This window comes from Dermacentor variabilis, unplaced genomic scaffold (assembly GCF_050947875.1).
Source record: "Dermacentor variabilis isolate Ectoservices unplaced genomic scaffold, ASM5094787v1 scaffold_12, whole genome shotgun sequence".
NCBI classification, from domain to species: domain Eukaryota; kingdom Metazoa; phylum Arthropoda; class Arachnida; order Ixodida; family Ixodidae; genus Dermacentor; species Dermacentor variabilis.
In genome coordinates this window covers 22,330,176-22,354,808 of record NW_027460280.1, presented here as the reverse complement: position 1 = coordinate 22,354,808, position 24,633 = coordinate 22,330,176, and the positions used below count along the sequence as shown (strand labels likewise).

The following is a 24,633-nucleotide window of genomic DNA, read 5'->3' as shown; positions in this document are numbered from 1 at the left end:
TAGTAGCACAATAATAACGGGAAACTCAAGAAAAAACAACACGTTAGGTTATGCAGAGCTTGAAACATGCGTTGCTAGAAGGTGCCGGAATTTTTCCTGGTCACTCTCATAAGCGATGGCGTTAGGAAGATTGTTCCAAAGGCGAATGGCTCTTGGAAGAGCGAAGTAGTTAAATGAATTAGTCTTTCCATAGATGCGCATGAAATTGAACTGATTGTACAGCCGGTGTGACCTTTAACGAGGACTTTCAAGAGGCAGGACTGATGGTGCTGTATTATGAACATATTTATAACGTGTTGCTCTAGGTTATTAGTGTTGCTCTAGATAGGGTGCACGAGTGCGTCACATTGTATGATAAACGGCTGGGGATTGCAAGCACAGATTTTGTTGGTTTTGCGCAGCCCGTTAAATCGTTCACCAGCTGTCATGCAGTTCATGTTATTGGATCTATTTTATGCATGTCTTCATGATAACTGTAGCTACAGTCGAACCCACTTATAATAATATTCAAGTGCCACGAAAACTCCATAGTTATAACCAATAATTGTTATAGCCGGGTTGCATGAAAACAAAATAGGGGAATGGCAGAGCTGATGTGAGGAAACTATAATAGCAGGGAGGTCGGTGCCCCTCCCCAGCACCTTTCTCCATCCAGCTGCTGATTGTGTTCACTCGTTTAACTGCTTCTTGGGAGCTCCGAGCATGTGTAACAAGCCGCGGCTGTCGGCGTTAAAAAATGGTACTGCTATGACAACTGGTTCTATAACGGGTGGCACGCGATATGCGAGCACCGCCAAGGCATCACTTTGGTGGCCCCGAAAGGGGCCTTATAAAAATTGTGAGAAAGGAGAAATCGCACCTGCAAAGATCGGCCATCGTTGCTGCAAAGGGTTGTTGTCTGCTATTGCTTCTGAGCGTGCTTTCGAAAGCACAAGCTAGGTGGCCGCTTCGCATATAGCCTTTATTCTTGTGTTTACCACTGTGCATAACACCATATTGGTCACGTGCCTTTATAACTGCGTAGTCATCCCTGATTGCATCGATAGTGACCACAGTTTCATCCACAGCGGTTGCGACAAACACAAACAGTAGATGGTTATAGCTCGGATGTTTACAGGCCAGCGGCCCCAGCGGGTGAGCGGAGACGCCACTACGTATGTGCGGTACATTGGGAGGGGCAGTGTTTTTATGTAGTAAGCCGCTTGCTTGTTGGCATCCTCTCCCCAGCGGAGTGCATGCAGCAGACCAGCGTTTTTGCAAAACAAACGGCGACCACCCGCACGAACAACAGCATGTCGTCGGCATTGTCTTCAAACGCGGTGCTGACTCTCCTGCAGGTGAAGAAGCCTTGGAGAATTTTCACCACTGAAGAGGACCTCTGTATCAACAGCAACAAAGCCAGTTGGCGACTATTTGAAGTGGATGATGGAGAACCAGAAGCTAGTGTACAGATCTTTTCACAGTAACTCGAACCTTGTTCAACAGGCGCTGCAGCAAAGTGCTGTGCTCGACCAAGCGAGGGATTGCTGAGATAAACTTCTTCCTTTCGTGCGGTGCTCCGCTTCGATCTCCACTGGCCTGTAAACCCACTCAGCTATTACTCTCTAGTATTGTTTTGACTCGGTGCATGCATCAGCCACGTGCCTTCAGAACTGCATGGTTACTGTCCATGATTGCATCGATAACGACCGCGGTTTGGTACGCAGCTGTTGTGTACAGTAGTTTCGTTTTGACTCGGCGCAAGCGTCACCCGCATCCCTTGAGATCAGTATGGTTGCTGTCCATGATTGCGTAGATAGTGGTTGCAGTTTTGTCCGCAGCTGTTGTGGCAAACAGTAGTGTCATTCTGACGCGATGCAAAGTTTTTGAGGATGAAGAGCGCCGGCTGCATCGTGACGAACGGGCGATCTGTTGGCGACCAGCTCACAAATAATCAGGATGTGCGCATAGTAGTGAAAAGCTTGTCTTAGATGAAGATGAGGGCAGTGGCCACATTGCAAAGGAAGTTGTGAGGCCTTCGCAGCTGTGAGTGCTAATCAGTCACGAGTTGATGAAAATTGCAGCTTCTGCACTGCTTTTCTGCAAAATAGAAACGGGATCTGCTTATTCAGTCAGCAAAAAAAGCATGTTGACATAGTAAGCATTTGTTTGTTTTCTTGATACCCACAGTAATTTGACATTCGGTTAATTCAGACATTCTTTTCACTCCAGTGAAATCCGAATTAACAAGGTTTTACTGTATAACAAAGTTGAAGGAGGAGCGGCACTTCAATAAATTAATTTGTTTTGTTTCAATGGTTGTTGGCCCTCATGGCCAACATTGGCTGCCAGGAAGGGGGGTTTGCATCAGCTTACCTCTGGGTAAGCTGATGCAAAAACTTGCTGTGCAGAAGTTTGCATTGTTTTCTGCCGTGTGTTTGTCAGTGAAGTGACTACTTTTTCTAATGCAACTGTGCGCACTAATCCATCTTTGCCATTGTCATGCGTACACAAATATTGGTGTAACAGGTCTTACAACAATGATGAAGCAGTATATTCCCCTAGACACCTTGCATGCAGACCACACCAACTTGGACGTCACCATTTTTCTGAATGCCTCTGAATGGTTTATTTTCTGGGTGAGACAAGAATTCGTGGTCAGTTATCGTCGGTGACCAAGACAATTAAGTGGTCAGATGTCACTGGTCAGACCACAGTTAAATTTCTTCAGCATGTGGAGGTCATGATGAGTGGGAACCCTGAAGATCCGATTATGGCCATTGATGATCAACGTCAGGTGGCAGAATAAAAAAAACAAGCTTCATGTGCATGATATTGTTAGGCACTACTCCTAAGTTATGGATTTGCTTGAGCCCACAGTGCCCGTGGCACACAAGAACGTCTGGTTTCGAACATCACCTACCATGTCACCCTCTATAGGGCGCCCTAGTTATTAGTGGCTAAACTTGTACGCCATTATATATGGTGAACATCACTGAGAGAAAGACTAACAAACAGCCACGCAATGATAAAAACTTGCTGAAGCCTGCTATTGTGGAAGTGCTGCCTAACATCACTGCGCACTATCTGATGAGAGTGTATAGATATTGTCAAAGCTGAATTCAGTCAATAATTGAGGTTGAAGATGGTTTTATTTAACAGTCTTATAGAAAAGCAGCAAAAGAAACACTGAAAGATATTTGGAAAGAGTATATCGAAACTTGTCAGAAATATCGGTGATATTCATGAAGTTGTCATTATGTCCTAAAATACCTCGCGTATGCGGTACTTGCAGGTGAGTGCAAGACCCGCATAAAAAATGTGCAGTGTGCTCACTGTATAACATGGCACCTGCCATTGTGGCTTAGTGGCTATGGCATTGTGCTGCTAAGCACGAGGTTGCAGAATCTAATCCCAGCCACTGCAGCTGCATTTCAATGGGGGAGAAATGCAAAACGCTTGCGTACCATGCATTGGGTACACATTAAAGAACCCCAGTTGGTCAAAATTAATTAGTCCCTCACTATGCCTCATAATGAGATTGTGATTTTGGCATATAAAACCTCAAAGTTAAATATTTATTAAGTATAACATGGCCCTGCAAATGTGAGCTTGGTTCACTGCAGTGGGATAGGTGAAATACGTAGGCATGTTCCTGCGCTTGCATCATGAATGTGTTATTGACTACAAAAATGTGAAAGCACCAACGGTGAGTGGCCTTGACTTTAGGTACTCCTGTGCTAATTGCACCATTTTGATACAAAATCAAATTCCTGCACCAAACTGGGCCATACTCAGAAATTGACTGAAATTGTACCATGCTGCACCATAATGGCTTTGGCATCTGTGCTTCAGCTGTGGCCACGAACAGCAGCTAGCTAGCTAGAAAGTAATCTTTACTAATCTTTACAGTAATCTTTACTAGGAAATGTATGCAGAGTGCGCTGCGTGCTTCGCATTATCAGGAGCGCCTTATCAACAGTTATGTAGTTCGGATGCTTGTGTTATAGTTGTTATTTATTGAAATGAATGCTGTTCTGTATGTTGCATGCAAGATTCCAAAGAATGTGTGCACTTTTCGCTTCACTTTGGTGAGTGCTTGAATCCTGCTTCACCTCTGCCATGGGTTGGCTTCGTATTGCACTACGTCCGGATCAGCCCACATTTTTGCTCACGGACGCTGACAGAAAAAATGCTGACCGACGGGAAGCTAACAGCGTCACTTTAAAAGGTGTTGAGGATGTTAAAACATGAGTGATAAGTGGATTTAAAGCAACCTAGAATTTTCATTATCCAATATCCTTGTCTGATGAGTGTCGTAATCGTCAGCTAATAAACTTAAATATTAGTTGCTTGTGCACAACGAAAATAAGAAAACTCTTGACTTGCATAAACAAAAGCCTATCAAGATACAACGAGTGCTGTTTGTGTAAATCCCTTGGTTATTTTTTTTTTTCTTGGCCACTACACACCGGACACGTCCGATATGTAATTTAATAGTGGTTTCCAAGGAATGCATATGGGTTTTCTTTGTTGGGTGTATGACATTTTTTCCCTTGAGTGAACTTTCCTCCACTGTGCGCGCTTCTGCAGAACTGATTCGCCATAGCCTAATGGTTTTCTGAAAAGTCAAGTGAAGAATGTCTTTTCTTGATTTGTCTGTATTTCACTCATGTTGAGCTGTACCTAGCATGCCCCGAAACGCATATCTTTTGTTCCAAAATGAACAATTTCTTCTCCAAACCTGCTCCAATGTGCCAAATTTGCTGCTCCCAGAGCTGCTACAAATCTCCCTTTGCCATTTCCATCTCTGCAGGCGAAGTCAGTGCATTAAACACCAGTTTTTGTGCACTTGGGTGAGTTGGTAAGGTGTCATAATAAACAAAAGAATGCTAACGGAACAGGGACACAAAGAAAAGACGATGACACCAGCGCACCTTGACTAGTTTTTTATTGAAAGAAATACAGAATATATACAGTCGTGATAGGTAAATAACATGGTCACATGATAACTTATTTTACCACATGGTAACAATAATTAGAACGTATTTAAAGAACATGAGAAGTGGTTTTGAGAATGCAAGCTCTTTATCACAGTGAAACTGATGCCTGTACAACACATGTGAGGCCTTTTCTTTTGATGTGAGATGCCTGATGTGAGATGCTGACGAGTTCCTGTACTGTGATAAAATAGCATTCTTGGCAGTATGTAAAGGATGTCGTCACTCGTATACGCCACTGAGTCTTGCGCTATTCAAGTGAAATTGAAGGTATCTCCACAAGTGGCAATCTGAGAATATGGTACGTACACCTTTTTTAGCCATTTGTGTAATAAAGTCTCATATTTCTGGGCTCCAAATTATTCAATATTTCTGGCGGTTGGGGACTGTACGTGCAAAAGTGTAAAACTGTAGGCAGAGAGCCCAAGAACGGTTAAGCAAGTATTGTTGGGTAAAGCTTGTCGCTAAACTTTTTTCCATGTATAGTACAGCAATCGTGTACAAGATACTCTTTACATGTGGCAAAACTTATGTGGGCCAAAGTAGTCGATACATTTACAGGTGCCTAAGGGAACACAAATATTCAACAACAACATCCACTCATTTCCATTTGGCAGCACACTGCAGTGCCTGCAGCTGTGATCCTGATTTTCAAAACCATTGTGGCTAGGCATCATAATCAGATATTGCACATAATTATCAAGGTATTTGAGATCAAAAGATCAGTGCTGTCCACATCAAAAGAAAAGGTGCAACATGTGTTAGCCAGGCATCAATTTTGCCTTGTGGCAGAGTTTGCATTCTTGACAACCACTTATCATGTTCCCTGAATTGTCCATAACCATTGTTAACCTTAGACACACCACAGTGTGACAGTCATCGTGCTTGCAGGCAAAGGCTCACTGCAAGACCGATCGAGTATATGCGCCCGCTACACTAGGCTAACCGGGTAGGGGGCCACAACGCATGAGAACGAGAAGTTGCTGGAGCAGAGGCCCCATATAACCAACTCGTTGCGGGCCTGTGAGCATCTGCTGGGGTGAACAAGCACTTGGGAGAGAACTCTGGTTTAGAGGATGGGAGGCTGATCAGGGCGTGTTACGGGGACATGCTCTCATGTGGTGACTTGACGCCGCATGGGAGAAGCCACGTTTGAGCGGGAAAGCATCTCCAGCGCACAAGCTTTGTCTGCCATGTTGTCATTGGGGCAAGGGTTCCCGGAGATGGGGCTCGTCAAATGGCCATCGCAATGTGCTGGGTGATGAGGCAAGAGAAGGCTCTTCCCCTAACATGATCAGTAAACCTTCATTCGGAATTAAAAAAAAGGTTCACTATATGCATTCAGTTTCGGTTAAAATGAAATATTAAATACATGGGTTTCTATGGGGTTTTCACAGGGAACTACGATTAGTACTTCAATATACTGATTTGTTTGTTATGAAAATGAGATAGGCAGTGATGCCACCCTGAACTTGCCAAACTGACTTGCCACGACATCATAATTTTGACAGCATCTAATTATTGTTTTTTTTTTTCCAGTAAAGGAGGACTGTATTGCATTCTAAAGGAACCAGAGAGTCAACCTAGCAATATTTTAGACCTCTTCCTGCACCAAAATGGCCCAAATGCGAGAAAGTACTTGAATTCATGATGTCGCAATGACATACAGGTGCAGAGGTTTTGGCACAAAGGCTTTTCCTTTATTTTTTACAATAATAAACAACTTCTTCCCACCAGATGAATGAACATATAGTTTAAAAAGAATACTTTACCACTCTAAGCTGATTTGTTGCTGCTCTTTAAAACCTAGACTGCTACTTCAGATAACATGCCTACACCAGCGAAGGTCACACTAAATGCACAGTGAAATGGAAAGTACAGCTTTGTTGCCAGTGACCTTGCATTGCTTCTGACTGATTGAAACTCACTGGATGGAAAAGCTTGTGTTGCATAAAGGTACCATGGAAGCTTTCATCTCTTCAGATGACAAGACTGAAAATTCATATACTTTGGCCCTTGAGCAGTGATTATGCAAAGCTTTTGGCGTTCAAGTCCACACCTTGAAGGAAATTGGTGCTACTGGGCTCTATTGACCTTCTTTCTATGTTTGCTTTGCCGCCCAAGCGTCCCACTGCACAATAGATGTATTCAGACTTCGTCAGGATACAGTTAATAAGTGATTGTGATGCAGGTTCTTCTTGCTACTGTTTCAAACAAGTCCCTGAGGTAGAACCCCAGAGGGCCCAATCGAGGGCAAAGGCGTTTGTTCCAAGAAGCACACAAAACATTTAATGTAACCAGCATGAAAGAATATAGAACACTCACTCACTGAAATATTGACAGCAAAATGCCTTAGCAGTAACATGCAAAGCATAGTAGTGACACATTGCGAGAAAAAGCGTTCTATACACTCAATGCAGCAGCAGTTTGACATTGACTGGTGGCAGCGAAGCGATGAAGGACGAGGTGTTTGTCTCGCCCGAAATGTCGATGGGACTGAGTGATGAGTTGGTGACCAGAACGCAGCAGCGCCGGCTTGGAACGGGAATGCTAGCACCTTGGCGGCATTTTCAGGTGGAGGCTGCGGCACAATAGGGTGTTCAGGCCAGGCAGCTGTGCACAAAGCTCAGGCTCGTAGCTCGACTGCACCCGCCCGCTCTGCTTACGGGCACAGGAATCTGTAGGCCTCTGGCAAGAGTCCGTGGCGTGGTGGAGCTGCGACGCATAGGAACTGGCTGGCAGGAGGTCTTGGTCTGGTGACATCCTGGTGGCGCAGTTCCGGAAGTCGATGGCCTGTCTTCGTCTCCCGGTCCAGTGACCAACCTCCGCCTTGTGTCGCTTCCTGGAATTTCCTTTCTTCTGCCAGTGCACCTCGCTTTTCTTTCGCTCTGGCCCATTTGTCTCTTCCAGATTGGTGACCCTCGGAGCCCCATGTTCACCAGCGATTTGCCTCTGGGAGCTCCATGGGTTCTCTCTATTGGATCACTTTCCTGTTATTTTATTTTATTGCGCCACGCGTTCTCGTGCTTGGCGCTCTTAGACGTCGTCGTCTTTCACCTAGCATGGTATTCACACCATGCACGCATTGTTTGTTGTCTTCTTTTCATCTCTAACCACGCACTGCCTCAAGCACTACACACATCACAGGGATCAGTACCTAAAACAACAAAGTGACAACAGCACAATTAGTGTGTAGGGCAGAGAAATTGATGCCATGTATTGCAAGGCTAGACCCACTTGCAGCCCATTGCATCCTCTTCCTCTTCATTAAGCCTATGTTGAGCCGAAAGCAACAAGTTGGTCATATGTGCCTGTCTACAGAGGCTTCAAGAGACTGTGCTGCAAGTCTGACTTTTATCCATAGATTTCGTTTAGTTCACACTGGGGGGGGGGGGGGGGGGGGAATTAGGATGCAAAATTTTTGCGGAGACTGCATTCAATGTCTGCATTCCTTCATCTCGTAAGTGCATAATCATTCCTGCAAATGGCAGCATTTTCAATGTTTGAAGCTCTGAAGAGTTACTTATGAAATTTAAACTGTCTATATGTGCAGCAGAGTACACTGATTACACGATCTGCCCAGCACTCCTTTTTGGGGTGTTGTCTGCTTCACATGCCATAGATAAAATTCCTGCCACTGGTAGCACTGTTTTCCATGTGGTCCAGCACACTCTGGCAGCCATAAAATCCTTTTGGTCGTTTATAGCTTTTTTGCAGTTCTGATCAGTTTCACTTTCTTTTTCAGCTTTTTCCATTCCAAGATGTTCTTGCTGGGCCATATTTATTAGAAGAGTATCGACCAGATTTGATTAAAGATTTACTGCATTACCTCAGGCCTGACAATGTACGGTGAGTGCTGACCGTCAGTTTTTTCCCCCTCTTTGGAATCTTAACTCTGTGGGGTCTCAAACATGCCCTTAGGACAAAGGAATGACAATACACTAGTGCAAACAATCACGAGGACATTTATTGTGCCTTTCATACACCAATGCCAGCTAGCCGAATTACAACCAATGGAACATGTCAATTGACGCTGACAAATCAAGCAAGTCCGACCGACCCACCACGACAGGATATCAAGCGAGTACATTCGCCCCATGCCAGGCACCAACGTCTAATTGTTCATATGTACAGTCAAGTGAATGGTGATGCATTCGAACAATCGTGTTTGTCTATCCTGGTGCCTTACTCCAAAGCCTTCCACTGGACAATCCCACAAAGTGTGCCGGCGCACACGAAATGTATGCACACCCAGGCAACCACAAGCCAGAGAGAGACTATATTCCCTTTTGCGTCCAAGTAACCCCGCTGTTAGGTGGCATTAGCAGCGCAACACTCATGCCATGTCTCGTACTTTTCTGTAACTACACTGATCGCCAGCGGTGCTTAGCTATGCGTCGAAGCTGTACTGCAAGAGATGCAAGAGCCATGCAGAGAAAACAACATAAGTGTGTGCAAGAGAGTCGAGCTTCCCCATAAATCTTGCTTTCAGGATTATAGTGTACCAGTATGTTCTGTGCAGAGTGGATTAGTTTTATAGATGTCCTGAATACTGTGTAGTCCAGTATTGTTAAAAATAAATAAAAGGTATAACACCTTACTTTAAAAGCCAGTTTAGTTATAAAATTGTTTATCCAGGGCACAACTCTAGGAAAGAAATATCTGGCTATTGATTATGAGATTATGGGTACAAATTCTAGTCAGTGTGGCCGCATCCCAACTCTGGCTAATGGATGGTAGATGGCTTGCTCAACCCTTTCAGACAACGTTCGCCATTTTCCACCAAAAGAATTTTTCTTTTTTTCGCTCTAAACCTCCGCTATGTGAGCAGATAAGAGCAAATGACACAGTTGAGAAAAAACAAACAAGGTTTGTTTTTTACAATAGGGTACACTATTGAGTACAAAGCACCTTAATGGTCATGTAACGAGCAGAGGGATTTTAGTTGTGAAATCTTTGAAGAATCAACTCCGCTTCTTTCCACGACACAGTGACACCTGGCACTTCAGCAAAATATTCTGGAGTCACCCTTGCATCCTTCCCAATTCCAACTGGACGAATCTACTTGTTTTCCAACATTCAGGCTATTGCTCAACAGCATCATACAGGGTATCTATGTTGAGCCACTGAACTTGTTTTTCCCAAGAAGAGTTGAGGCAGCAGTCTTCAATTTCATTTGATAGTTTTCAACACTTCCTTGTGTTTGGCACAGATGTAATGAATGCCTCTATAAACTCTAGTCAAAAGTGCGTCAAGTCTTGAAGCTTTGTCCTCTGTCCGTCTGGATAATCCTTGATGTACAATAAAGAGCTTTCCTATTTCTTCAGATGTGCTTGTGTTCGGGATGTCTGGACGCTGTGTCGCAGAGCAGCGTGTGCTCTGTGACGTACTCAAAAAAAGATTGGGGCACATACATTTCAAAGAATTTGTATGGAGTATACAATTTATCTTGCTGTTAGTGAGGCAGCATAACTCCGTCTTAGGTTGAAGAAAATGTAATTTCCTTCTCTATTTGAAGTTCCTCTGAACATTTGCTGACGAAGGTATTTCTTGGAGTAATGCATCCGGCAGCTTTTTTAATCTTTGCTGTCAGAACGCAGAGATGAAAATATTAGTGGAATAAGTATTTACTAGTCAATGTCATCTCCGTTGCTTTCAACAAAATCTGATTTCTTACCAGAAGCAACGTTCTTGAGCAATGTCCTTTCTGCTGAATGGATCCTAACATTGTAAGACTTTGTCCTCTTGAATGTTACGCATGGTACACAGGATATATTTGAAGCCAAAAGGAGGAGAAACAACGCACGCTGGCCGCTATTTCATGAGGATCGGTTGGGTGTCACTTCATGTCCATTTTCGCGCTTTGTACACATTTGTGACCATGCACTAATTTCGCTGCTGCCAAAGTACTCTTAGGAGCAAGGCTGTATACCTTGTTATATGTGCAGTCTGAAAAATTTGATACATTTGATAAATTTGTAGATGTCGCATGGCATTCGAGAAATGCATGAAAAAAAATTATATGTGCTTACCGGCTGTTGCTGCCACAGGCATGACCTAGCTGTTTGTTTTGGTAAATAATTAATGCTTCTTTAGTCAGATGGCACTTCAAACGTGCAGATTGCCATAGTAGGACCACAACATGTAGGCAAATTAAACAAAAATTCCTAGTTTTGAACTACAGACTTCAGTGACCCCTTCAGGCAGATCATAAGAAGCCAACAAACACTGACACCAAGTACAACATAGGGGAAATTACTTGTGCTTAATAAATGAAATAAAGAAACGATAAATTGATGGAAATTAAAGTGGATGAAAAAACAACTTGCCGCAGGTGGGAACCGAACCCACAAGCTTCGCATTTCGCGTGCGATGCTGTACCAATTGAGCTACCGCGGCGCTGTTTCCCCATCCACTTTCTTGGGTATTTATGTGTCCTAGTAGAACTCTGGGAGTGTTAGCCACAACCTTCGGGAAATGCGAAGGTTGTGGGTTCGGTTCCCACCTGTGGCAAGTTGTTTTTTCATCCACTTTAATTTCCATTAATTTATCGTTTCGTTATTTTATTTATTAAGCACAAGTAATTTCCCCTATGTTGTCCTTGGTGTCAGTGTTTGTTGGCTTCTTATGATATGACTAATAAAAATCGGGCCCCTCGGTTAACCCCCTTTCTTCTCGTTCATTACATAACGAGTTTCGAATCCGGCTACATTGATGCCTTCACGTAGCATATGTGGGTTTGTTGACCAGTTGCCTTCACCCAAAAAAGATCACGTTCTCGTGACGCCTGCGGCAAAAAAGACGTTCCACGTCTGACGCCAAGGTCTGTGAGTGGTGGCGCTGGCTAAGGCTCCCAGGGTTCTACTAGGACACATAAATACCCAAGAAAATGGATGGGGAAACAACGCCGCGGTAACTCAATTGGTAGAGCATCGCACGCGAAATGCGAAGGTTGTGGGTTCATCCACTTTAATTTTCATTAATTTATCGTTTCCTTATTTCATTTATTAAGCATAAGTAATTTCCCCTATGTTGTCCTTGGTGTCAGTGTTTGTTGGCTTCTTATGATATGACTAATAAAAATAAGGCCCCTCGGTTAACCCCCTTTCTTCTCGTTCATTACATAACGAGGGTCTCGAATCCGGCTACATTGATGCCTTCAGGTAGCATATGTGGGTTTATTGACCAGTTGCCTTCACCCAAAAAAGATTACATTCTCGTGACGCCTGCGGCAAAAAGGCCGTTCCACGTCCGCCGCCAAGGTATGTGAGTGGTGGCGCTGGCTAACACTCCCAGGGTTCTACTAGGACACATAAATACCCAAGAAAGTGGATGGGGAAACAGTGCCGCCGTAGCTGAATTGGTAGAGCATCGCACGCGAAATGCGAAGGTTGTGGGTTCGGTTCCCACCTGTGGCAAGTTATTTTTTCATCCACTTAAATTAAATTCTATTAATTTATCATTTCTTTATTTGATTTATTAAGCACTAGTAATTTCCCCTATGTTGTCCTTGGTGTCAGTGTTTGTTGGCTTCTTATGATATGACTAATAAAAATCGGGCCCCTTGGTTAACCCCCTTCCTTCGGGCAGAGTCTTTTATCAATGGCGTGTGAAATGCATGTCATTGTTGTGTGTCTCAGTATTGCTTGTCTTTCCAGTAAACAATGCTAACGACTCATAAAAAAAAAAAGATTTCTAATAATTTAGAACCAGGCACAAGGGGGGGCCAGGAGGGGGCCTGGGCCTCTCCCCCCCCCCTCGCCTATGCCACCACACACATTCCTAAAGCGCCTACAAATTAATCTTGAGACTTGACAACTATTCGGTGGTTAACATTTTGCTGCCTTTTTCACACCTTTTGGATAGTGGTAGTTATCGGAATCTCTCGGGGTGTGAAGGCCATTTTTCTATCGATTCGGTGCCCGCACATTTAACTCAAGGTGCGTTCAGTTGCCACCATGTATTGCAACGGTCACATGCATCACTCTTGCTTCATTAGTTCAACCTTCTTTGCCTAGACTGATCCAGGGACCAGGAAAGGGATTCAGTTCGTAGTCAGCTGGTCTGTATGCTCGTGGTATGAGTTGCGGCCGGAGGAAATGCCAGTTGCGTTTAACTTTTCATTTTGCTTTATTATTTCCTTGAGTGGCGGACTGCCGCGACGCTGGCGGATCCTCGGAACCATATACCCGTAATATCGCTTAGATAAGGTGCAAAATAAAATAATCCGAAACAGCGTCCATTATCAAACCCTGCAAAAACCGTTAAACCTACAAGAAATATGAATGTCACCAGTTACCTCGTCTGGTTCCTCCCTAATTGTACAGCACTTTGCATGCAAAATTGGCACCTGGGAACAAGAGTTGCAAGGAGTTGAGAAATTAAGCAATCTACTTATGGGAGAGAGCCGAGGCAACATCCAAACAGGAAGGAAAAGCACAAATTAACAAATGTAACCGTTGTTTGTGAAAATATTTATGGATCAACATCTTTTTATTTAAAAAGGAAGTAGAGAAAACCCCGCCAGAACTAGAGAATGATTGCGTGTGTTTTGAATGATGCTGGCACAGTTATCAGTCGACCCGCCTGACGAAGACACTTATTTGCTGTGCTTATGTAGGTGTTTTTTTAACCTTCCGCGGTAGGCGCAGTACGTCTAGAACCGCGGCGTCTTGCGAACTACGCGCTTGTACGGGAAGGGCAGCCACACATCGTTAGGCAACTTCCCAAGTAACACTACGAGTCGGTTTTGGTACTTTACTTGGTAAGCGGAAAACGAGGGATCCAAAAGAACTGTGATTGTTCCGCAAATATGTGTTTCTCTACAATTCTTTCAGAGCTAATTGAGAAAAACACAACTAGAAATCTTCATTTTACACTTTCGCTAGTTTACTTGTCCTTGGCAGTGTTCTTCCTGTGCTTCTTTCCTGCACGAGTCCATGTGATCTGGTTCCTTGTTTTTGCCAAGTAAAGGGGAGGTGTATCCCACCGGAGTACCTGTGAGATACACCGAAAAAAATCCTGGGTACTTGCCTGTTTAGAACATTTACTGGGGATGGGAACATCGTCACTTGCATGCAGAGATCATAAATATATAAAGGGTGTCCCAATTAACTATCATGCACCAAGATTTTAAAGAAAGAGCAATGCATTACTGGAAGAAAACCTAGTGCATATTGTTTACAGTACAGTGAAGTAGCTGCCAGTAATTTTATTGTTACTGAGATTTAATTGTCCAACTCGAGACATACTATCCTAATTATCAAAGTGTCAATGAGGCATTTGAAGGCAGAGCCAAGGGACATCTAATTTCGGTATTTTCAGTGACGTACTAATTACGTACTAATTTTTCTGACTGATAAATAAACCTTGCAAAATATTAAATACTACCATGTGACTGCGCTGTCACTCGCATTATAAAGCAGTGCCCTCGAATAAGCTCCCTCTGAGTTAGCCAGAAGGAAATAAAGGAAGTAAAGAAAAACATCGTGATTGAGCTAGTTCCTTATCTGCACCCTCCTGAAGCAACACATCGCATTTGGTGTTAGAAACAAGCTGTGGTAGCGGTTGTTGTAACGTAGATAAAGTGCACCGATGGTTTTTTTTTTTTTTTTTTTGCCACATAAGCTATCAGCACAAAAGCGAATTGGCAAATGTTTAAAGTGCGTCCCTGGGAGAAATGAACTTTCTGCCCATGAATACACCACTGTTTTTCATTAGTTTTGTTTGTGCTCTCTTCCTGTTTTTTTATTTGCTGTGTGATATTATAGCTAGAGATGCACATTTTTTATCATATACCCTCTGCTATATGAGCCTGAAAATAAATAATTCAATTGGGGACAAAATGCAAAAGTGCTCACGTACACATATTTAGGTACGTGCGCCTTTGCAGTGTTAAACCTGATCAAGTGTTATATTAGTTATTGGAGAATAAAAGATAGGCAAGACTTCGTTTTGAATGATGCTGTGACTCCAGGTCTAATCACGCATGCAGGGACTGAAACTTCATTTAAAAAGAACTGCTATTGAGGCATTTATTAAGAGGGAGTAGAGTTGTGGTGAATTGCAATGACAAAGTGGTTGCTTTCTATGTCGTATTTCAGGTGTTTTATTTTAACATTAACACAATTTTTTAAAATTTCCTGTGGCATTTAGAACAAACTTACTTATTGAGGACCCGCCGCGGTTGCTCAGTGGCTGTGGTGTTAGGCTGCTGAGCACGAGGTCGCGGGATCGAATCCCGGCCACGGCGGCCGCATTTCGATGGGGGCGAAATGCGAAAACACCCGTGTACTTAGATTTAGGTGCTTGTTAAAGAACCCCAGGTGGTTGAAATTTCCGGAGTCCTCCACTATGGCGAGCCTCATAATCAGAAAGTGGTTTTGGCACGTAAAACACCATAATTTAATTTAATTTTTTTTACTTATTGAGGTTGAATACTTTAAGAGGTATACATTACTTACACTGGAAACAAATTTGCATAATGGAATAATTAAAAAAATGTTGCTAATTCAACTCCTGATTACTCTAGCACATATATTGCAATACACTAACTGAAATATATGCACTAGAGTAATCATTCACAAGTTTGATTAGCTAAATATATAGCAATACTACGCTAATTGCAAGGCAATGATTTCACAAGGCATATCCACTTGGGCCAAATTTTGAAACTAGCATTAATTTTGAGATAAACGCAGTCAAACTTGCCATAAACATGGACTCTTCCACCGTTTTAACATGCCTTTTTATGCATTCAAGCTCAAAAGTTACTGGAACACCAATACATTTTGAATGGGAATGTATATCTTGTAAGGCGTCATTCTCAAAATTTGTTCCAAGTGATATGACTTTAAAAGTCGTCACCTACAATTTTTAAATTGCGATATGTGGTGTAAAGTAATTAGTTTAAATGTGAATTGGCCAAACTTTTCTAATTAGTCAAATATTCACTATCATTTTTAGTGTAAATAATTTTGGCCTCTGATAATAATCTAGCTCAAGAAGTTGAATTTTTCTACATGTCACAAGTGATCTCTAAATATTCTGTTAACATTAAAATAAAACACCGCATATAGTAGGGCATGTTCTCAATATCACTGACAGACTAGTTATTTCTTGTAGGTGCATCATGATGAAAATAATTTTTCTCACAAGATGCCAAAAAACAACTTTATTTGCAGATTTTGCAATGTTTGTTTATTTTCTGGCTTAATATTTAGTGCCTATATCCTTTGCGCAAGCTGGAAAGCCAGCTGGGTGCCCCCCCCCCCCCCTTTTTTTTAATGTGAACGAAGGAGTTCAACAAATCTACAAGGTACATGCATGTGTGTCCTAAAGTCTATTGTAATATCTTTATAATAAAGTAAGTGCTAGTTTACGTGCATGCTGTTTGGCAAAATAGGCCATTTAATACTGCTTGTGTAGTTAACTGTAACAGTTACTCTCTCGTTAACACAAACTTTTAAGATCTTTATAAAATTGATAGCATGTGACATAACATACAGCCTGTAATGTGCCAAGTACAAAAATTCCGTGTATGCACCATGCAATTGGTTCCTTCTGCCCTTCATTATGGTAAATGTGGATGTTTTATTGTGTTGTTGAGCCATAATTGCAAGTAATTCTACAGAAAATGCAATGTATTCAATGCAGGAGATGAAGTGAACTTTTAATTTAATTGTCAACACTTGTTCTTGCCTGCAATCTTCAAATACAACTCAGAAATGTGCAAAAGTGGTGATTATTATGTAAGTCATAGTGTACTCAGTATTGTAATGATTTTTTAGCGATTTTTTTACCATTTCAAAATAATGGAATATTTAGGTTCCCGAGACCCCCCTGTCACGCATCTGATAGAATTGTTACGCAAATTCGAAAATAATTTTAAATAAGCAAAAAAACACAATAACGAAACTGAAATCTGACCAAGCAGCCGAGCAAACCTCTTCGTGTGACGTCACAAGTGTCTCCACCAGGAAAGGTGCACAAGGCATGCCGGTCTCGCCTGCTGGCAGCAAAGAGCAGACGCTCAGCTAAATTGTGACCGCACCGGACCTTCGGGTGACAATATGTCAGCTACACCAGCTCTTCGGATCTGTTGTCAAATATTGGCAGTTATGATTCTGACGAATTCAATAGTTACGAATCGCTGTTCACCTTCGACCCACCACCACGAGAGCCAGCGCCATGCTCTACATATCATGCTGCAACATGCAGACCAAGGGTAGCCCTAACCACTGATTTTATACGTGCTGCTTGCTATTTTTAGGTGTTTTACCCCTTCTCAAGGAAGCGCTTCGCATGCTCACTGTAAGATGTGGAACACGACTTCCCGCATTTGTATCCTGCATAAACGCTGCTGACAGTCCAAAGTACCGAACGGTGCAAATTTGTTTACATCGGCACGTGCAGCGACCACTCCTCGTTCACTTGAGATATCGTGCTATAGCCGCTCATCGGTGACATCAATTACTGTCAGAACATATCAAAACAAGCAGATTTTGTGCATGTAAACACCGTTGCATCAATCTGAATTGCACTGATATGAGTGACCACACACCTTCAAAAACAGCGAGTAGGAGACCGTAGTATGGGAGCGTTGTTAAGCTGCCTACTTATCATTCTTCGTATTCTTTTCCTGCACACAATATGTTCCGTAAAGTGTACATAGATGAAGGCTTTGCGAGAATGCGTAGTTTTCTCGTGGAAAAGCCGGTGCTGGTGTAGACACCATTGGTAGCTTAACGAGGTGGTTGTATACACTGCTGTATTGAGGGGCCTACGCTTGTTGCCCATTTGGGATACGAGGCAAGCAGTGCACCTCGGAAGCTAAATAATGAGTCTGCATGGCAATACGTAAAAATACACCCATGTTCGTGGTCGCAGTTCATTTAGGGAAGTGCTGGTAAGTCCGGCGGGCAACTTTCTGTCGAAAACATAGGACGACGTACCGATGTCGATACTGCTCCATGCCATCGCTTGCCGCCTTTTGTGTCTGCACTGTGCGAAATGAGAAATGGTTTATTTCAAATCCGTATGGTCAAAACTGAACTGCAGAAGGAGTTTTCTTCATCCTGATGGATTAGCTTCATGTCAGTTGCTCAGGCCCGCCAACAGCAGACGCATGAGCTACGCGACTGTGACATATAGGCTTAACCTCGGCTGAACACAATCAGCATTGGCTCAGACTGTGTGTGTTGATAGCGAGGGCTGAAGTTCATGCAGCTTACGTCTACAGGGAACGCAACTTCTCGCGACTGCAACTTCTCACACCATGTAGCAGCTCACGATCGTCGATTCCTCGATGCTCTCGTCACTGTCATCTGCATAATCCTGCCATGCTTTGCATTAAACACTCCTGACGTTATACACAATGTGGCTTGTGACTGAGGAGGTGGCAAGGTAGGGTGTCCAAGGCAATTAATTAAATTCATTTGTAAACAATCTATGCAACTCTCAAACCTGCTTTTTTAAGGATATGACAGAAGTGTTCAGAAGAACGTACCCAGTGAATTTCATCGGCATCCGCTGACACCGAAAAATTGCCGGAGTTGCCCTTTTACAGAGCATTGACTGTTCCAGTGGCAGTTTGCTTATAATTTATCAAAGGTGCACAGTTTTCACAAGTTGTCTTTGTTTTAGAATGCAGCTATTTAGCAGCACCTCGTATACCTTTCTTACGGCGTTCATGGTCAAAGAGTGTGACATGTGTCTGTGGCGGAATATTGCATAAGTACAGGCAGGGACAAAATATTATGGGATCTGCGCAAGCGTATGCAAAACCACATTTGTTTGCCCTCTTATGGAGTAAGTGTCTGGTGTGAAGATATGGCATTGCACATCCTTTTGTTTTCTGTCAGAATCATGGTGAGTGCAAACGATTATGCTAGGAGAGTGGTCTCTTTTGGCTGTTGTGACGTGCGACAGTACACCACATGCTCTGCCGGCTGAAACAGAAACCGCTCTTCTAGCGTAACCTTCTAACACACGAAAACATACTACACTGGCAGTAATTGCCAGAATCAAACATACCCCAAATCAAATGCGCGCCCACTTTCTGTGTGCCCAAAGTAGAAAACTAATTAAAGTAGAAATTACATTAAAGTTTCTGAACCAAGTAGGAATATAATGCGCACCCGAATTTTTAGCAAGAAAATTGTGTGTTGCAGAATGGTGGCCAGTTTTAAGTCATCTTTGTTTCATTGTTTTTAAAGTTCGCTTCGCCATGAGACGTTTGTGTTATGCGGTAATGCACTTGAATGCCTCAAAGGGTGTTTTGATTTCGTACCTTATTGCTCTGCACAGGCAATTTTCGACCCAATTTTCCTGAAAAAACAAACAAACCAAGGTGTATGTTAGAATCAGGTAAATACCGTAATCAGACATTTTGAGCTGGGGTTATTGCTTGAAAATCTTCCAAGGATAGGCTGAAAATGGGTGTTCTTGATAGGAGGTGGCATGTGTTCAACATGTTCACTGTTCCCAAAGGTCTGCCGAGACAGGCACTGCCACCAAAGGGTTTGCTATTTGGGTCACCATAGTGGTCAGGTGTGTGCTTTCAAGTTCAAATTATCTGACGAAGGCCAATTTTAGGAGTGAAATAATGAAAGTTTGGGCTCATGGAAATGCATGGGTTCGGGCTGGGACCTTCAGTTGGGATTAAATTAGCCGAAAAATGGAATTAACCATAGTCAAATGAACAAAAGTCTACTGCATAGTATTTTTATTTCAGCCTTACCATTTGTAAGGCGGCAATGGGAAATGGGAACTGATGAGGTAATATGGCTGTCTTGAAGGCACTGCTATTGATGTTGTAGGATTGCTGTGGTTGCCAAACGCTTCATGGGGCAGACGGATTCTGTGGAAAAGTGGTACGGCACGCAGTACAAATTGGAGAACATTCCCGACTCTGTAATGCAGGTAAACTTTCAGTTTCTTAAAAATTTTGGAGGTTCAGTGTGCAAGGTGTTTCAGGTTGTGTATTGCTATACTATAGTAGGCATATTATGAGAAGCCAACAAACAAAGACACCACGGACAATATAGGGGAAATTGCTTGTACTTACTAATTGAATTGAAGAAATAAATTAATGGCAATGAAAGTGGATGAAAAAACTTGCCACAGTTGGGGAACGATCCCACGTCCTTCACATTGCGCATGCTACGCTCTAACCAATTGAGCTACCGCGGCGCTGTTTCCCCATCCACTTTCTTGGGTATTTATGAGTTACTATTAGAACTAACCTTGGGAGTGTTAGCTAGCGCCACCACTCACAAACCTCATTGGGGGATGTGTCAGTTTATTGACCAGTTGCCTTCACCCAGAAAGATCACGTACTCGTGACGCCTGTGGCAGAATGTTCCACATCCGCCACCAATGTTTGTGAAAGGTGGCGCTTGCTAACACTCCCAAGGTTAGTTCTAGTAGTAACACATAAATACCCAAGAAAGTGGATGGAAAAACGGTGCCGCGGTAGCTCAATTGGTTAGAGCATCGCACGCATAATGCAAAGATGTGGAATCGTTCCTCACCTGCGGCAACTATTTTCATCCACTTTCATTGCCATTAATTTATCATTTCTTTAATTCAATTAGTAAGTACAAGTAATTTTCCCTATGTTGTCCTTGGTGTCTTTGTTTGTTGGCTTCTCATATGATTAATAAAAAGCGGGCCCCTTGTTTAACCCCCTTTCTTCTCGTTCTAAAACTATAGTAGGGTCACTTTCTGTGTTTCTTATATGTACTGTGAGCCACAGAGTTTCACACAAATATTTGCTGGAGGGTAATTTGGCACTATGATCATTCAACCACAGCAGAAATAATGGGTGCATGACTTCTTCTATGGCTTCGCATAGGGATGGCAGCTGGACATAAGGCACTCAGGTATAACAGAAAGGTCAATTCCTTTCTTGGCTCTTGAAATCCTGCAATAATGCTAGCAAGACTTTAAGGGCACAGCTTTCATGTGGCATGTTTTTCTATGATGTGCTCAGCCGTGAGTGTAGCTGTGTGCCGCTTTGTTGTCCGACTTCATTTTTCAGTTTTCTTTTTTTGCAAGTCTTTTAATGTCCAGATCTATATCTGTTTTCTTGAAATATCCAGCTCTTCTTGCACTTTCGAAAGGCAATGATTGGTGGCTTGCTGGTGCTTGTTTTGTATGCCTAAAACATAGAAGCCCCTTATTCTGCAAAGGCTGTTAATGCTTCCGTTGCTCAGCAGGATTTCACTCACTGTCTTTCAGTAAGAGAAATGTCATGCTGTCCTGACGTGCCAGGTTTTGTGGTTTTAATGTTGCATGTGCTCATTGTACGGTAATCTTATATACGTGTAAAGAACTAGTGTGCCAACTTGAACCTGTAGCCCTCCAGTATGGCCATAGGTTTGCAAACTACTCATGAGTTGACCCACCTACTCATGAGTTGACCCACAGTCACACAGGCACCCACGAACTCCATTGACATAAAACTCCCTAATGGAGATTTATGGCAATGGAGTTGCGGCCGTGCTACATGGCACATTGCGAACTTTCGACGGGCGCCTTATAGAACAGAAATGGCATTGCTGCGCTTACTTTCACGTGCAACTGCCCACTTATATAGTTGCCGTTAAAGGTAGTTTTTTTTAAATGTAATATGGTAATCTAATAATATCACAGCGAGAGTTTGCTGTATGTTACTGCAAGACTTGTTTTCCAAGCATAGTGAAGTTGAAAGCGATGCTGGCCACACTGCGCTCTTCCTTCCGTGCATGGGCAGCATGGGTCACATTGTTCGACCGGTGCGCTTCGAGTTGTGATTCTATGCTGTGTAATCGTGCGTGTGCATGTGTTTGCAGTGAGCTCACCTGTTTCCAGATGAGTGACGAAGTGGATAAACAAACGAAATGGCAGAACAACGTTTCCCCATGCAGCATGGGAAAGCATTGGTGTAGAGGGTACAGGTGCTATGGCCTTAAAAACAAATTGAAAACTCCCATTACGTGGCGTGTAAACCAAGGCAAAAAAAAAACAATAATGCTAAAATTTGTAAGTGAGCCAGTTACAACTATTTTATTAGCATGGTTTTCATTGTAGCTGTAGCTGTCTGAGAACGAAAGTACTCCATCCAGCCGTAATCGTCATTGCCGAACTCCTTTCGCCAAAATCTCCATTTAACTTCCTTGGCGCAAGGGAGACAGTGTGACACAAAGCGCAGCTCCCTTGACGTAAAGACAAAGGAGTTAAATGGAGTTCGCGGGTGCCTGTGTGACAGGGACATAAGACTTGCTCAGACTCAGACTAACCCACAAGTCTGAGTCTGAGGCAGCCCAAATGAGCCCTAGGGATGTGAGCCCGAGTTCATGGGAGCCCATATGAGCAGAACTTTGGCGAATCTGAGCTGCCCTAAGCAAAAAATACAGTAAACCTTAGATATATTGAAGTAAATGGGATGGCAAAAAAATTCAGTATAAGCAGTAATTCTGTAAGTGTCTACTCCAAAAATGCTAACGAGGTATAGCTGAAGTAGCACTACTCCTTGCAAGTCTAATAGGGTGTCACTCAGCGCGTTTTCGATTGTGATCGAGCCCGCTGGGTGCACAGGCACTACGACGGCAATGGCTGGTGATGGAGAGGCTTGCTCAGAGTAAAAGTTGCTAAGTGCCGCCGTAAGTGCGCTCCCGCTTCTTGCTAGTTGCATGACGCCGTGGTGGCGGCACTCCCCGCTAATAGCACGCCTGCACAGCATAAATAAAAAGCATGTTCAGGCATGGTGATAACAATAGCTGGCAATGGACAGGAGGTCGCTCGCTCACTTGGCATGAAAGGTACTGAGTCCCTTCCCTTTGCTAGTTCACTATAAGCGGAGCAGCTTATCGGCATGCTTTGAGTCTACCGCAGTTTAAAACGCATGTATTTGGGTTGGGACTGGAAGAAATTTTCAAATAAAGCGATAATTCGAGTAAAACTGCTTCGTTATAATGAAGGTTCGATGTATGTTCTATGAGTGAGTCTGAGTGAGTTCCGTTTGTTTTGCCGACCTATCCCACACCTAGAAGCACCTAGAAATTCTCAGTTTATTCAGCGTGTTTTCCATAATGCACGTGGTATTCCTACAAAGGTTCAACTGGATATGCTCAGCTGTTTGCAAGCAACAAAGGTTTCACTCCCCCAGTAAACATCGGCATCTCTTAGCACGAATTCAATAATTTCTTATAGCAGCCACAAACCACCTACAACACCTAAATTCCTCTGCCTCATCCTACCAAAGATAGAGGTTATTCGCACCAAATTTAAACTTCATACACCTTAATAGTTTGGTCTGACACAATTTTAAAAAATGCATCTGCTACAAAGTGTAATTATTAGGCTTCTGATAAATTAATGAAATGTGCCTAGTTACCTCACAAGCTTCTATTTTCCACAGATACCAAAGCTAACATGACCACGCCAACATTCCCCCTATATTTTATTGTCCAGTCTCCAATTTTCATGTATGCCTACAGCAGACATTCTACACTACATCTACTGACTGCTTTGCTACAAAAAGAGTGGAGGGTTGTGCAGAATGAAAAAAAAAAGTGATCGCTTTCAAGAAACGTCACTGACGCTCAAATGCAATGTTTTGCTGCAGCTTAGCGGCACACACCATATTGCAGCCTTCTACTGCTGCGGCTACCCACCCTCACGGGCGGCAGCAAATTGGTGGGAAAAGTGAAGCGCGATGAAACTAAAAGGTTCTCTGTAGTACTGCTGCTCTTATGGCTGTCATCATGTCATCACGACTACCGATCTTTGCAGCGGAAAGTCTTTTTTTTTTTAAATACCTTTTTTGGCGCCACTTGCGGTGAGTGCTTTTCCGGGCTGTCGCGCGCTGTGAAAGTCAGGATTTTTATACCTCTGTAACTGTGTGCAAAAAGGAAGCAGTAACATTCCTTTCACCTTTAGCACTCTGACACGCAAGCTCACCTGGAACATATTTTTTTTGTTCTTTGCATTTGTGTTGTCTGTGGGTACAGCATATAGATGTACGGCCTCCCTGAGCAGTGCAGCTCCACAACGAGAGTGATGCATCTATGTTAGTACTCAGTCTTGCTTAAAGTTGTGACAGTGTGACCCGATGCATGTTTGTGTCTGCTTTCAGGCTTTGTTGTTCCTTCCAGTTGTGCATAGGTGTGGCATTCCTGTCATAGGCAGCTGGTTGCAGACAAATATCTCCTCCTTTTCTTATTTCATGAAGATCTGTTCACTACTTAAATGCGGACGTAATTATGCACTACTTATTTTACTTATTTGCCTCGTACATAGGTTGGCAAACTCATGATTTGACTCACTCAGACCAACTCACTCAGATCAGCATGGCTGAGTAGAATTTTGGTGAGAGTGGGCCTGAGTGAGGCCCCAAGTATAAATTATATACATATTGGGAATGAGTCTGAGTGAGTTTGATTTATTTTGCTGACCTATGGATGCAGCATCTCTCATAGACAATGCAGTAGATATAATACATAAGTAATATTGTGTAAATGTTGTTTTATAACGGAGTGACTATTTAGGGGTAGATGCAGAACTAAAGTGATTTTCATCAAGAATGTGCATATTTAGATTGATGTTGTGTTAGATCTCTCAGCTAATGAGGCTTCTCACCAAATTTTGTTGCTATCTGCGCTGTAGAAAA

General features: G+C 42.9%; 1 protein-coding gene across 2 annotated transcripts in view; it reads left to right on the top strand.

Annotated features, from left to right (window-relative positions):
* The window catches only part of Ide (Insulin degrading metalloproteinase), a 247,923-nt gene that overhangs the window by 65,824 nt on the left and 157,466 nt on the right, over positions 1-24,633 (top strand). For both annotated transcript variants that reach the window (XM_075676326.1, XM_075676325.1), the window contains exons 12-13: positions 8,725-8,828; positions 19,799-19,901. In XM_075676326.1, the coding sequence (XP_075532441.1) occupies positions 8,725-8,828; positions 19,799-19,901 (207 nt within the window). The remainder of the gene's footprint in view (positions 1-8,724; positions 8,829-19,798; positions 19,902-24,633) is intronic.